This window comes from Nansenia antarctica, assembly GCF_963989245.1.
Source record: "Nansenia antarctica genome assembly, chromosome: 6".
Taxonomy (NCBI): domain Eukaryota; kingdom Metazoa; phylum Chordata; class Actinopteri; order Argentiniformes; family Microstomatidae; genus Nansenia; species Nansenia antarctica.
In genome coordinates, this window is record NC_137676.1 from 65,383,900 (window position 1) to 65,399,617 (window position 15,718).

At 43.0% G+C, this 15,718-nt stretch overlaps 1 protein-coding gene across 1 annotated transcript in view; it reads right to left on the reverse strand.

Moving 5' to 3' along the window:
* Positions 1–5,152: 5,152 nt before the first annotated feature.
* LOC308160831 (prostaglandin D2 receptor 2) overlaps positions 5,153–15,718 on the reverse strand; it is a gene marked incomplete at both ends in the record, with an annotated part of 28,661 nt that continues 18,095 nt past the window's right edge. Inside the window, 2 exons of the mRNA XM_080534767.1 lie at positions 5,153–5,167; positions 8,267–8,470. Coding sequence (XP_080390893.1) covers positions 5,153–5,167; positions 8,267–8,470 — 219 coding nt within the window. The remainder of the gene's footprint in view (positions 5,168–8,266; positions 8,471–15,718) is intronic.

The following is a 15,718-nucleotide window of genomic DNA, read 5'->3' on the forward strand; positions in this document are numbered from 1 at the left end:
CATACCCAAAGTATTTAGGATCTGGAACCGATATGTCCTTCTTTTATATATTTTATTAATATTTCTAGTCTTATCTATTCTATTTCTACACATTTCTACTCTTGCCTTAGACAGGTGTTTTTGTACAAGGGGCAAGGCAGGATTTATTTCAGGAACACTTCTGAGACAGATGATATCGGAGTGATGAGAAATGGATGAAGACGACGAGACAGTTAGCAAATGTAACAATGTAATCGCTATGTTATGAAAATGTACTATCTGTCCATATCTGTTATCAAATAAATTGCTGTTAGATTGCATGTTCACGTTGTACATTACCATCATTCATTTTAGAAATGTACAATGATTTTCCTTTTTCATCAACAAACAACAACAACAACAACAACAACAAAAAACACTTAATTGCTGGACTGTAGCATGTGTGTGTGTATATATGTGTGTGTGTGTGTGTGTGTGTGTGTGTGTGTGTGTGTATATATGTGTGTGTCTGTGTGTGCGTGACTGCTGACTGCGCATTAGAGATTACCTCTGTGTGTGTATAGGCCAACACAACACTACATTCACTAATCCCCATCGTCAGATTACAGAGGCAATCATACCCCTCCCACTCTCTACCTCAATCACTCTAGCTCAATCACACCCTCTCTACCTCAATCACTCTACCTCAATCACACCCTCTCTACCTCAATCACTCTAGCTCAATCCCACCCTCTCTAGCTCAATCACACCCTCTCTACCTCAATCACTCTACCTCAATCACTCTAGCTCAATCACACCCTCTCTACCTCAATCACTCTAGCTCAATCACACCCTCTCTATCTCAATCACACACTCTCTATCTCAATCACACACCCTCTACCTCAATCCCACCCTCTCTACCTCTATCACCCCCCCTTCTGCATCACTCTACCTCAGTCACTCTACCTCAGTCATATCCCTCCCTCTCTGTATCACTCTACCCCTATGTCTCTGTCTGTCTGTCTCCCTCTCTCCTAGGCTTTGCATTTTCCTCTGAAGGCTATTGGTGTCTGTCAATATGAGGACCACAAAGAACTAAATGAAAGTCAGGGAACCATGAAATAAAGGGAAAATCAATCAGAGACATATCCAAAACCTTAAACCTACCAAAAGCAACTGATTGGAACACTATTAAAAGGAAAGAAAGCACTGGTTAGCTCAGAAATCAATCGCAAACGGCCTGGTAGGCCAAGGAGGACTTCTACAGTGGATGACCAAAGAATGCTCAACATGATTAAGAAACACCTGTCCCACAGATCAGGGAAACTGCAAGGTAGGCGTGAATCTGTCAGAGACTAAAATCCACAAAAGAGTTCAAAATCAGAACTACAGAGGCACTAGTTATCCTCAAAAACAGCATGGGCAGGTGACTGTTTGCTAAAATGTACCTAAAAGAGCCTGCAGGGTCCTGGAAAAGGGTATTGTGGCCAGATGAGACACAGATTAACTTTGTTGCCATGCAATCAACTTGTCAAGTCAATTGTTGGAATTTGGTATTTGGCAAGGGGTCCGCCATAGACGGTGACCCTGGAGCAGTTGGGGGTTCAGTGCCTTGCTCAAGGACACCTCGACACATGGTCAGCCGGGGTTCAAACCTCCAAGCTGCCGAACCTTGCGATCATTAGATGCCAGCTCTCCCTCCTGAGCCACAGCTGCCCCCATGAACATGCATTTCATTTGCTGAAGAGGAGAAAAACATACCTCAAAACAAACAACCACTGAAGATGGCCGCCTGGCAGAGCATCACCTGAGAAGGTGTTGCACCTGGTGGGGTCAATGGGTTGCAGTTATAGCATGCCATGGATTGTCGACAAAATACTAAACATGAGTGCTTAATTTGGAAATTTGATAAACCTGCCCCATTACTTTTGGGTATCCTGAAATATGAGGATTTTTTTTTCTACTGCAGGACGACACTGAACATAGTAAAACTGAGTAAAGAAAATAGCCAATTGGTTGGTAGGATGACATTTTGCACATTGAGATAGGTAGACTTACTTCACGCTCACTTTTTTTTTTTGCTCATATATAATTGGAGTGTCTTTCTTCAATATCTCTATCCAATAAGTATATAAAATAATATAAAAAAATATATAAGAGTGGGACTGCCCCACTCAACAAAATAACTGTAAAAAAGGCATATATAACTGTGAGATATAAAGGAAACCGTAGACACCTCAGACATTAGCCAATGATTTCCATGACTTCCCAAACGTGACCCGTCACCCAGAAGCAGCAGCCAGGACTGTATGACTAACTACTGACTAACTACTGTATGATGGGCTGCAGTGCACACGCACGGCCAATAGGGAGCACCGAAACACAGCTTCCAGGAAATACTAACCAGGGTTGACAATGTTGCTGACATTAAGGAGTAGTTCTAGTGAACCGTCACTAGGTGGCTGTATTACACTATCTGTAGGACACTTGTCACAAACTCTGGTCCTGGAGTTACATGTGTTACATGTGTGTAGGCTTGGGTTGGTGATGGGCTGTAACAAAACCCTGCACATCCAGTCTGATAGACCTCCAGGAGGACCACTGCTGTATGGTTAGTTGATTCCACGGTAACCACCACTGCTGTAGGTCAGTTGTTCCCATGGTAACCACCGCTGCTGTATGGTTAGTAGTTCCCATTGGCACGTTGAAGAAGGCAGCTAGCTCACGAAATGTTGGTTAAATAAATAATCAGCATCGGAGCAGGATTGTTTATTTTTTATGTAACCTTTATTTATACAGGCTAGTCTCATTAAGATAATAATCTGTTGTCTATTAATTTCAGATTGAAATCCATAGAGAGCGAAAATGTCACGATATATATAGCAAAACAGCAGTGGGGTGTAATAATACCATGGTCTCTCATCTTGCAACTGTAGTTTGTGTGCCATCAACTCTTCACAGTACAGTATACTGCACAAACAAAGCACTCACTTAAACCCACATTAAATCCAACATTGAAAAGTAAACAAAGCTTGGATGGAGATCAGAAATTAGGATTTTCCACACCATCTAAACCTTTTTACCCAGAGTCAGGTCATAGAGCTATCTGTAAGTGTGTGTGTGTGTGTGTGTGTGTGTGTGTGTGTGTGTGTGTGTGTGTGTGTGTGCGTGTGTGTGTGTGTTCAAAGAGAAACTGATTGGCCCAAACCAACTCTGTCGACAACACACCGTTGAGGTCATAGAGCTATCTGTACATGTGTGTGTGTGTGTGTGTGTGTGTGTGTATATATTCACGTGTGTGTGTGTGTGTGTGTTCAGAAAGACACTGACTGGCCCAAATCAACTCTGCAGAGAGTGATGGGGATACATTTCCTAAATTTCGTTGTTTGGTACCTGTACTGTAGCAATGACAAATAAAGTATATCTATCTATCTATCTATCTACATGACATATTAAAGAGACAGTACAGTTGTAAAGGACACATCAGTCCTCTCTCTCTCTCTGACACTCTCCCTTGTTTTTACACACAGACACACACACACACACACACACACACACACACAGCTGCATCTGTCGCTCCTTCCCAGTTCACATGAAAGATAAAGGGGCTTTTGTTCTGTCATCACTACGGATAACAGTCGTGAAACACAACAGAAAATAAAAACACTCTGTATCTAAGCCTCTCTGACGTCAGCACGGCGTACACACACACACACACACACACACACACACAGACTCTGACACGAGATAACACAACAGCTACATCTCTCATTCGTCAGCGTACATCTTTATCATGGATGGTAATCCCGCGACCTCTGACCTTAGGTTAGCTTACCCTTAGTGTGTGCATGTGCATGGGTGTGTGTGTGTGTGTGTGTGTGAGAGAGAAGATCTACACAATGGGATGTCCCTTCTCTATGCTACCACTACATCGCCTACACTCAAGAACGACCACATTTCGCTAAGCTATCCCCGCCATTGTTTAAAAAACGTTTTTTATTAACTGTGTTTGTGCTCCATAGTGATATGTTTGTTTGTTTGTCGCAGAGAGAGATGAGACTAGCCCGTCCATCTCTGGGATGTCCCATTTTCCCTGTTTGCCCTCTGCCCCTCAGATGGCTTTCCCCAAAGAGAGGATAATGTGTGTGTGCGTGTGTGTGTTTTCTGTATCTGTGTGTGTGTGTGTGTGTGTGTGTGTGTGTGTGTGTGTGTATGTGTGCATGTACGTGTTTTCTGTATCTGTGTGTGTGTGTGACCTACAGAGAAGATTTGGGTTGTGTGCTAGGTCCCAGAGGGCCTGGAGTGGATTAGGTTTACAATGAGGGAGAGTGAGCGAGCGACACACACACACACACACACACACACAGAGATTCAGAGAGAGAGAGAGAGAGAGAGAGAGAGAGAGAGAGAGAGAGACACTCCCTTCGACGTGTGAATATATCAGGCTGCAGACACAACACTGCTACTGCCATCAACTCCAGATCATCCTATCTGGTTTAAAAGCAGCTGTCTGTCTTTCCATTTGTCTGAGCATTGGTCTAACTCTCAGAGAGAGGAATCTAATCAACATAAATGCTTGGACTTTTTTTCAAAATGTTTATTTTTGAGACATTCACACTAGAGGTCTGCGCGGGCCTGAAGTCTCCCGAGCCGCCCGAGCCCGGCTCAAACCTGTGGCATTCAGGCCTGGCCCTACCCTACCCGACGAGCTAAACATTTACCCTGGCCCGAGCCATACGAGGGCCCAAAGCCTATTTCTGATTCTTGCTGATAATCACTTTTTCTTACGGCGGCCCGGCCCGAACCCAAATAAAATCGTCCTGAGCCCGGCCCTAATCTGTTCATGGCGCTGGGGCCCGTCGGGCTTGCGGATCTCTAATTCACACACTGACGTGACTCCTAGTTACTGTGTGTGTGTGTGTGTGTGTGTGTGTGTATGTGAGAGAGTCTTTAACTCCTTCCTGTCCAGTGTAAGTGAATCTGAAACCGAACTGGATGAATTTATCATCCAAGTCGTTAATCTCACCCCGATAATCCTCCATTTCTCAATCAATCTCTCCTCTCCTTTCTCATCCCTCCTTCCGCTGGTTCATCCCAGCTTTTCTCTCCTTTTCCCCTTGTTTTGTATCGTTCCCTCCATCTGTTACTTTGGAGATGGAGGACTTGCTTCACGACCAGCAGCAGAAAACCCACTCTATGTTTTGCATCTCTGGGACAAAAACAAGGGAAACATTCAGACTGTCGCAACCTATCAATCGATAAAAAAAAGATTTGTTGTGCATTTAACAAAACAGTTTTCAGTCAAAAAGTGCTTAACAGTGACCTGTACCTTGCCGTACACGTTGTTAGACAACCGTAGGCCTTCAGGCCAAATCCATCAGCGGTCATAGTATCCATCAGCGGTCATAGTATCCATCAGCGGTCATAGTATCCAGCCAAAGTGCCTCTCCCCCTCCCACAGCCTCCCAGTCCCCATACTGTAATCTCCATTTACTCCCTCTCAGCTCACGACACTGCAAACCACTCGAGCAGACCGCAGCTCAAGAGTACAGTTTAAAAGCAGATTGGTTCAGCCAGTAGATGATATTCTATACCTTAAAATATATATATATATATATCTTTCCATTTATTTTATGTCCTGTAAAGTGTTTTTAATGCTGTAGCTAAGCTTCTTATGGACAAAATGCATTAATGTTATGATGTTATTCGAAATCTCAATAACCTGCCTGACTGTGATACCCACCGTCCTTCCTCAGCATGGGCTCTTAATATTGGTCGCAAATACTGTACCATAAACGTCAACACGTAAAAATGTATTTTGTGACAATTATGATTCTGCTGTTTGTAAAAATCCCATGTGACAGCTATTATAATTATGTGCTGTCTTGATTTGGATGACTTGAAGATTGTATACATGTGTGTTTTTAGCAAAGCTTTGTCTTATTACATAAGATTTATTATTTGTCCATGCTCAAAAGATGATTGCTTGTCCTTTACTGCTCAGCCTTGTTTCAATCTGTTGTCTCTCAACAACACAATGAATAAACATTATTCTATTGCTATTGGACAGTGGTTATGCCTGTCACATGCAAGGTTACACAGGGTGTTATAATCAGTGCTTTTGATTGCAGCTTTCCCAAGCCACCAGTTGGGTGTGGGAGTGTTTGGTTTGGTTTGATTTAGTGGGCGATTACTTCTGCCTGACTCATTATGTCATGGGAACAAGAGGTCACTGACACTTCCACTGTGGGAAGAGTGTGTAATTGTTTTCTCACTCTCTCCCTATCTCTCTCTCTCTCTCTTTCTCCATGTCAGTGAATTCATAGAACTAAACCCAGGGAATGTGCTTAGACAGACTGAGGTAGTCTCGCTCATGGTTGAAGCACAGGAGTAAAACACAGTCATAAGTGAGATGGGATTACCCTGCAGAAAGACTTAGTCATGCCTGCGTCACTAACAATGACTATTTGATTACGTCCGTATATTGTTAAATAATAACACATTTTACAGCAATAATTTACCGTAGTGTGTGAATTCGTCCTATGTTTTAAATTAAATACAACACATGAATCACCACCTCCTGAAACCACACAACAAATAAAGACAAATGCATGAGCCAAGTCTCAAGCGATGGAGAGAACCACTCTAATTTCTTCAATCATGAAACACAATTAGGCTACACCTCCTCATTACCTGTGCACTGATTACACGCTAGTGACCTGTGTACTCTCCTTGACCGTTGTCATTACTGGGTTTTATTATTATTATTATTAACTATGATGATGATGATGATTCTTATTCATATTCTTATTATTTATTAATTTATATGGACTTTAATTCCGCTCATTTCAGTTCAGTACAGCACAAAACGCAAGAATGACAACACAACACACAATACACACTAGTTTGATGAGATTCTGACAGAAGACAACATGTGTTCAGACAACTGAACCACGTGTGTGTGGATAGGGGTAGACACCTTCCTGATTTGCCACATACGAACTGTGTCCTCTAACTCATGTGTCCCACAGCTCGGGAGCCCATTCAAGCTGAAAGCTTAAATGTGTGATTTCCCTCTCCCTACCTTGAGTTAATCAACGTACCATCTGTGATTGGATAGGTGAAGGCAACACCTCCATTCCATCAAACCACCATTAACTTTAACATAGGCAGCGAGAAAGGAAGGAAGAATTTTAACAGTGACCCAAGAAGTACCTAGAGCAGGAATTAAGTAAGGAAATGAGATCCTAAGGTAAGGAGTATCTACATTTCGTTGTTTGGTACCTGTACTGTAGCAATGACAAATAAAGTCCATTCCATTCCATCTTGGGAAAAGAGTCTCACAAGAACGGGGTCCCACAGTTATAACGGTCCGTCCATTAAAACAGTCCCCATGGGATAAGCAGCCAAGCAGATTTGGGACCTAACAAGTGGTCCCTTCGCTAAAGCGGTCCACGGGGTACAGAATGAGAGATGGGGGTAGGGAACCCACAGGTGGGGAGAACTATTAGTACAGGGGTCGCACAGGTAAGGTAGTAAATAAATAAAAGGGCTGTGTGAAAGGAGGAATGGACCGATGGGCCTGCCACCCTGGGGGAGACAGAGTAGTCAGTACCGGCCCCGCAGCCCACAAAGGCCTATAAAACGTAAGCACCTGGAGTATACTGAACACTAAAACACCTGGAATATACTAAACACTAAAGCACTTAAAGTATACTAAACACTAAAACACTTAAAGTATACTAAACACTAAAACACCTTAAGTATACTAAACACTAAAGCACCTGGAGTATACTAAACACTACAGGAACTTTGACTGGTCAGATGAAACAAAAATGTCGGTTTTCACACTCAGGGTGAGTTTGGCGTAAAAAGAAGGATGGCTATACCGAAAATAACTGTTAAGTATGGTGGAGGTTCCGTGATGTTGTGGGGCTGTTTTTCCTCCAAAAGGCCCTTGGGAACCTTGTTAGGGTACATGGCATCATGAACTCCATGAAATACCAGGACATTTAAAAAAAAAAAAAAATGCTGTGTGAAAGAACGAATGGAGCAATGGGCCTGCCATGGTGGGGGAGATGGATGTCCCACAGATCCACCAGCCCACAGGGAATTCCCCCGGTGCTCCAGATGGCCAGTCCCCTACTGGGACCAGCAGACCATACATACTGACAAATGTACGCACTCACTGCAATGTAAGTCGCTTTGGATAAAAGCGTCAGCTTAACGGCCTATATATAAATCTATATAGAGAGAGAGAGAGAGAGAGAGAGAGAGATGAAGCAGTCCGCCTGTTGATGGGTCTTACCTGACCGAAGACTGAGGCGACGATGGGCCTGAGCTTCCTCCTCTCCCCCTCCCTGAGCCAGGGCTCTGCTGCGTCCTGGCTGGGGGAGGACGCGCTCAGGGTCTTGGTCGCCTTGGCCCGGGTGATGCTGGGGGTCCGGACCACGCTGGAGGCCGACGAGGAGCTCCATCTCCTCAACTTCTCTAGCTTGTTCTTGATGGAACCCTGCAGACAAGGGTGGAGAGAGATGCTTAAGATATGCACACACACACACACACATGCACGCACAAACACACACCATCATCATAAATGTATGTTCATGGGGAAAGGCGGTTAATATTAGTGACTTTCTTTTCAAACTCTAACTAGGATTATTGAAACAATATGCATCATGGGAAAAGTTGCCATGATACTGGCAGTAAACGACCTAGAGAGATAAGTACTCCGATGAAAACAGTGGCATTGTTGCATTTGGAAATTAACTAAATATTCCAGCTCTTGATTACTCCCCTTCCTTCTCAGGAATATTAGACACTTTTTAATGAGATTTGTAAGTAGAAAATATCTTGAAAGTTCAGTTGGCATACAAAACACAAATCTTCTGTCTCTCTCACACACACACACACACACACACACGTGCATGAATGCATGAGTGAGTGCGTGCACACTGCACACACACACACACACACACACACACACACACAAACACAAACACACAAACACACACACACACTAACCTTTTTTACTAGCTTGTCTTGTGGAACGTCTATTGTCGACATCCCTGCCATCCCTTCTTCACTCATCCTTCTGAAATGAACATAAATATCAGTCTGCAGAAACTCTCTCTCTCTCCGTGCATATGACACTGTTGACAACCACAAGCATCTATCACATCTCTCTGACTCCTCCCTCCTCTCTCTGTCACTCTCTCTGTCACACTCTCTCTGTCACTCTACCTGTCCCCAGTGCTAACACACACACCAGCTAAAGGTAATCTGTGGGTGAAATGAATGGAAAATTAATCCCTAACCTCGGCCAACCTCCGTAGATGTACTGGTTAACTTCAGTTCACCTCTCCCCTTTCTCTCAATCACATCCATCCAATCCATCTCAGTCACTGTGTGTGTGGGTGGGTGTGGGTGTGGGTGTGTGTATGTGTGTGTATGTGTGTGTGTGTGTGTGTGTGTGTGTGTGTGTGTGTGTGTGCGTGCCTGTCCTATAGTGCATCCTTTCTCAGGGTTGGTCTATGGAGGGGTTCAATCTGTATCCATTCAGATTTGAATGCGCTATAAAAGTAGAAGAGTTCAAGAAATGTAATAATAGTAATAATAATAATACATTACTTATATTTACCGAACTAGCTAGTTGAGATAACTGACGTTAGCGTTGCTAGTAGCACTAGCTACGTTATTAGCATGTCTGCTAGTCTGTCAGGTGAATTTGTGAACATGTTTTTGGGGCAATACAAATATGTGGGCAAAAGGTGATTTCACTCAAGTCTCACTGTAGTAAATAAAAAGTTGTAGAAGGGTAAATTCTCCGAAGTCAAATTTACCACTCAATAACCGTACGAGATTTTGCCCCTGATACCGATAGTATCATGGTACAGCGAATCTCTGCGATAATTGATACATTGTAAAACAATTCGACAGAGATACATCACAATATCTGTTAACTGAAGAAGAAATACCACTAAAGGCAAAAAGCAGGAATTATGTTTTTTTATTCATTCACTTTTTCGCTGGTTGTGAACAATGAAACAAACAATAATTTAGTACTAGCCTACATCTTTCTTACTTTTAGCTTAGTGTCTCTAACATACACACACACACACACACACACACACACACACACACACACTGACTGCAACTTGTCCATGTATGCCTGCCATCATTCATCCAAAATAAAGTGCCAAAAGGCTGAACTGCCCAGAAAGCAGGAGTTAATAATACAATGATACATTTTCCGGTCTGATTTTTAAAAATATAATCGATTCTACGCCAGTAAAAAGGTTTATTTTGAAAGTCTCACCCTGCCTCTGACCCTGATGTTATAGAAGCAGCGTAGCAGCAGGGTAGAAGCGAGGGTAAAGGGGTACGCGAGCCAGTCTAGGGATGCGTTCGTAAATTTTATCTGAGCTCGCCGGAGGGCACACTGGGCTCAACGTCATAAAGGGTCTCAGCGTCATGACAGCTGATCAGATTTCCAGATCGAATTTACGAACGCAGCCTAGGGCTAAACCACTCGCAGACTCGTTTTTTCATAACACGAAACTTGAAGTTTTAAAGTACCCACTCGATATAATAAACAACAGTTTAACGACCACTAAATACTAATTTGTGGATTGGATTCACAACTCTCGTTTGCCATAGGCTACTGATAAGGGAGACTTTTGTAAATACCTGTTCGTGTTTGGGGCTGTGTGATCATCTAATTATGTGTAGTTATGTGTTTCTAGCATGTCGATGTTCTATCCTCATGTTGTGATGTTATACAAATTAAGAAGATGAATAGCTGAAATGGTGCAAAGCGCGGAAAAACAAAGAAGTTTAATAATAATAATAACGTTATCTTTTATAGCGCTTTTCATGCAAACGTTGCAGCTCAAAGTACTCCAATCATTATAGAGGCTAATCATAATTTAATTATTTAGTCATTTAAAGGCAATATTAAAACGTTTTTAGTCGTGACTTGGACATATTTGCTGAGGTTGCATCCCTAATGTAAACTGGCAGTGCATTCCACAATTTGGGTGCATAAAATGAGAATGCAACCTCACCAAATCTCTTCTTTTGTACACAGAGTGGTACACAGAGAAAACCAGCGTCAGAAGACCTGAGAGCTCTATCGGGCTGATATCCTGTGCCATTGAGAGCACCAATACTATCGGTACGGGGGGGCAAAATATTGTACGGTTATCGATATGTGAGTTACCTTGCGATTCCCACCCCTACTGTTGAGTGGTGTAGATCATTTGGCAATATACTGATTGATGTGGCCTATGTGTAAGAATGCTAGCAATCTGACAAAAAACTGAACACTGAAAAAAGGTCCCACCCCTTCCACCAGGCTGGCTACGGGCCTGACGTTTGTTTAAAGGTGTCCTCCTTTGTACAATAATTACTATATTACATACTTTTTCTATTACATACTCATGTAAACAAGATGTGTGCGTGTGTTGAGAGAGAGAGAGAGCGTGAGTATGTGTGAGAGAGAGAGCGTGAGTATGTGTGTGTGTGTGTGTGAGAGAGAGAGAGAGAGAGAGAGAGAGAGAGAGAGAGAGAGCGTGAGTATGTGTGTGAGAGAGAGAGAGTGTGTGAGTTTGTGTGTGTGTGTGTGAGAGAGAGAGAGTGTGTGTGAGTATGTGTTTGAGAGAGAGAGCGTGACTATGTATGTGTGTGAGAGAGAGAGAGCGTGTGTGTGTGTGTGTGTGTGTGTGTGTGTGTGTGTGTGTGTGTGTGTGTGTGAGTGAGTATGTGTGTGAGAGAGAGAGAGCGTGAGTATATGCGAATGAGGACATTGTTTGCCATGAATCAGGCTCATGTGGGGGATGTAAAAACAATAGGCAGGAGTATGAAAGTGTAAGAGGATTGAGGATAGAGAGAGATGGAGAGGGAGAGAGAGAGAGAGGGGAGAGACAGAGAGGAGAGAGAAGAGAGACAGACAGAGGAGAGAGGGAGGCACAGAGAAATAAGGGATTAATAGTCCGTTAGAGACTGCCTCCATGATAGCGACAGATAATAGTACTATATTACCTTGCTAGCGTAGATACAGATGTTATGCTAACTAACACATTTGTCTCCTTAACTCCCCTGCAATGTCAGCATACAATCACACTGCCTTATCAGTCACAGAATGCTCAGTACTGTTCAAGAGTGTCATCATATGTCATTATGTGTGTCCAGCTGTGGGGACACATAGGACACCCTGCCAACTTTAAACAGGCCCTCAAAACCCACCTCTTCAAGCTTGCCTTCACCAGTTAACCCTCTCCCCCTCCCCTTCCCATGTGTCCGTAGCACTACATCATATAATGACATATGATGGGGGAGAGGGGACTACTTATATGTGTGGGGACAGCGACACATATGTCACCAGCACTACCTTAATTAGGCGTATACTTTCTTTTATTTCTTTTTGGTTTCTTTTTATTATTACTACTCAATCTTTTCAGTTTGTAAAACGAGTGTCTAGAAAAGCGCTATATAACTTTGTTCTTTTGTCGTCTCCTTTCATGTGTCGCTGTGTCCGTTGTGGATTTTCACATGTCGCTCGCCAGATCGAACGCAATCATTTGCAATAATAATATAACAATATTAATAACGTTTTATTTGTATAGTAATGGAAGGAGAATCACAGATGCTCTAAAAGTGGTGCTTTTAACAACGTTAGGGCTTCAGTTTGGATTGGTTTAGAATGATTGCACACCGTTATTTAAAAGGGGACACACTTTAATAAACGGCCTTTAAAAAACGGCCTTAAATTGTGGATCTTTGGCCGTGAGGGGGGAGGGGGTCGTTCGAACTCTCTCTCTCTCTCACACACACACACACACACACACATACTCACTCTCTCTCTCTCTCTCTCTCTCTCTCTCTCTCTCTCTCTCTCTCTCTCTCTCTCTCTCTCTCTCTCTCTCTCTCTCTCTCTCTCTCTCTCGACACACGCACACACACACATCTTGGTTACATGAGTATGTAATAGAAAAAGTATGTAATATTATATCTTATATCTTGTACAAAGGAGGACACTTTTAAACAAACGTTGCATGAGTGAGAGTGTACAGTATGTGTATTTGCTAGTCTGTTGTTGCCATGGGAACAAGGGGAGTATATGACACCTCAGTCTAGACAGTTAGCAGATACATAAGTTGATGTAGGACTAAAAGAGATGGGAACACAAATCCTGAATGGGTATGGGGCCCATTTCCCTTCTCCCTAATCTACTGTGTTTGCTGTTCTTAAAAGAGAGAAAAAGAAAGTGCAATCAATTAATTTCTCTCTCTCTCTCTCTCTCTCAACTTGATAATGTACTCACCTTTCAACTTATCTTCAGTTTTATTGACCATTTTCATCATTGTTTGAGTGTGGAGTGAATGAGTGGATTGCTTGCTGGCTGCCAAACTGATTAACAGGTGGGTGACACCTGGTGCCTACTCCCTCTAGTGTCTCAGTTTGGAACTGCTGGCTGGCCTGTGGAACATAAAGCTGTCTTGAACCTTTGTGAGGGGGGCTTTGCCCAGCCAGGGCAAAGGTTAAATCTTGAACTCAAAAAAGCCAATTATGTTCTGAAATTCCTTTCATAACTCTTTCTCTGACCAATAGCAGTTGAAGTCACTGACAGGAGGTCACTGCCAAACCACATTGCTTAAAAGTTCTTCCGTACCCTAACTGTGAAGATAACAAGCTGTGTCCGTACTTACATTAACAGACGAGTAACAGACCAATACGCCTAACACAGTATCTGTCTACAGTATTACTATCAACAAATTGTATTTTTTCGTTGATTTTGCATCAATAAAGAATAGGAATAGAAGACCCTTTGAATACAGTGTGTGGCTGAACATTTGGTGGTTCTCAAAGACAGGTATTTTAAAGAAGACAGTGGATACTAGAGAACCATGGAGAAAGCAATGCTATATGCTATAGGAAGACAACTGTGTGACTTGTGAGAAGTACAATACAACAATGCGATTGGTTGAGAGTCCAGACAGTGGAATCGTACTCTGGATCACGCACAGTAAAACCCATATGCTCAATATTGAGATCATCTCATCATCAGAATGATCTCCAAGCCTGTCTCTACAGAGAATGTCGACGCTGAGATAGATGTGTGTTTGCGTAATGATCTGAAAGGCAGTGCTGACGCACGACTCAACCTTAATACCCTCAGGCAGCATCTGCCCTCTATCTATTGCATTATGGTTTAACCTTTAACCTTTTAGAACATACCATCGGCCCACACCCCCCGGCTACCTCCTCCGCTTCCTCCATACCTCCTACGCCATTCTCTCTCTCCTACTCTCTCGCCTACTCTCTCTCCTTTTCTTTATTTCTCGTTCTCAGACCCTGTGTCTGAACATATCTTTATCATAGTCCTTCTCCTTTTCCTTGATCTCCACCTTTCTCTCTCTCCTACTCACTCTCTCTCCATTTCTTTATTTCTTGTTCTCAGACCCTGTGTCAGAACAGACCTTTCCTTCTATTTTTCCTCCATTTCCTCTTGTCCAGTACTAGAAAGAAAAAATAGCACCACAAATGTTTTTAATGTGTTTTCTTCAAACTTACTCCCTGATAATCCCTATATAATGCCAGTCAGTGTGTAATTCCCCAGATGCGTGTCACGACTGCAGTTAACAGCCAACCGTTGGAATTACGCCTCTGTCCCTATCTACTCTCAATCTCTATTCCTTGGGATTAAGAGACAGGCCTTTTTGCATTGGTTTATCTTTATACTGACTAGAAATCAGTAAAAAAAAATCCCCTGTGACAGTAATCCTGTCAAACTTGTTTAAGTGTGTGATGAGAGAGAGAGAGAGAGAGAGAGAGAGAGAGAGAGAGAGAGAGAGAGAGAGAGAGAGAGAGAGAGAGAGAGAGAGAGAGAGAGAGAGAGATCATAAACATGACTAGAGTATGATGGATAGATGGTGGTGGTGAGTGTAGGGGTGCTACATGCTGCAGCATGGATAACGGAAGTGTGTGTGTGTGTGTGTGTGTGTGTGTGTGTGTCTATACAGTCTTTCGAACGTGTGTGTGTGTGTGTGTGTGTGTGTGTGTGTGTGTGTGTGTGTGTGTCTATACAGTCATTGGAATGTGTGTCTCTGTGTGTGTGTGTGTGTGTGTGTGTGTGTGTGTGTGTGTGTGTGTGTGTCTATACAGATATTGGAATGACTACCGAACATAGAGACCAAGAGAAAGAACAAGAGAACAGGAGAGAGGTGGATAATCTCCAGAGTGGTGTAGGGAGAGTGGGGCTGTGTTGGCCTGACCTATCAGAGTGGTGTAGGGAGAGTGGGGCTGTGTTGGCCTGACCTATCAGGATTAGGGATTTCTCTCTATTTTATTCAGGATCTTCACTATTTAATATTCTCAGAATTACAACAACCGCCATGGTAATCCGCCATGGCTATGGCCTGAATTACACCACATTCTGTGTGTGTGTGTGTGTGTGTGTGTGTGTGTGTGTGTGTGTGTGTGTGTGTGTGTGTGTGTGTGTGTGTGTGTGTGTGTGTGTGTGCTTGTATGTGTGACACAGAGAAAGAGATAGAGAAAGAGAGTTGGGGGGGGGGGTGTGCAGTACCATGGAGGAAGCAATGCTCTATGATGAAACCAATCATGCTGAAAAATGTGATCAAGGGTTTGGCAGTCAGTTTTGTGAATTCACAAAGGGTGACAAGGGTGAAAAGTAAGACGCGTGTGCTGCTCCCTAGTGGTGAGAGAGTGAAAGAACTGTTTAGAATTGTTTACCGAAATT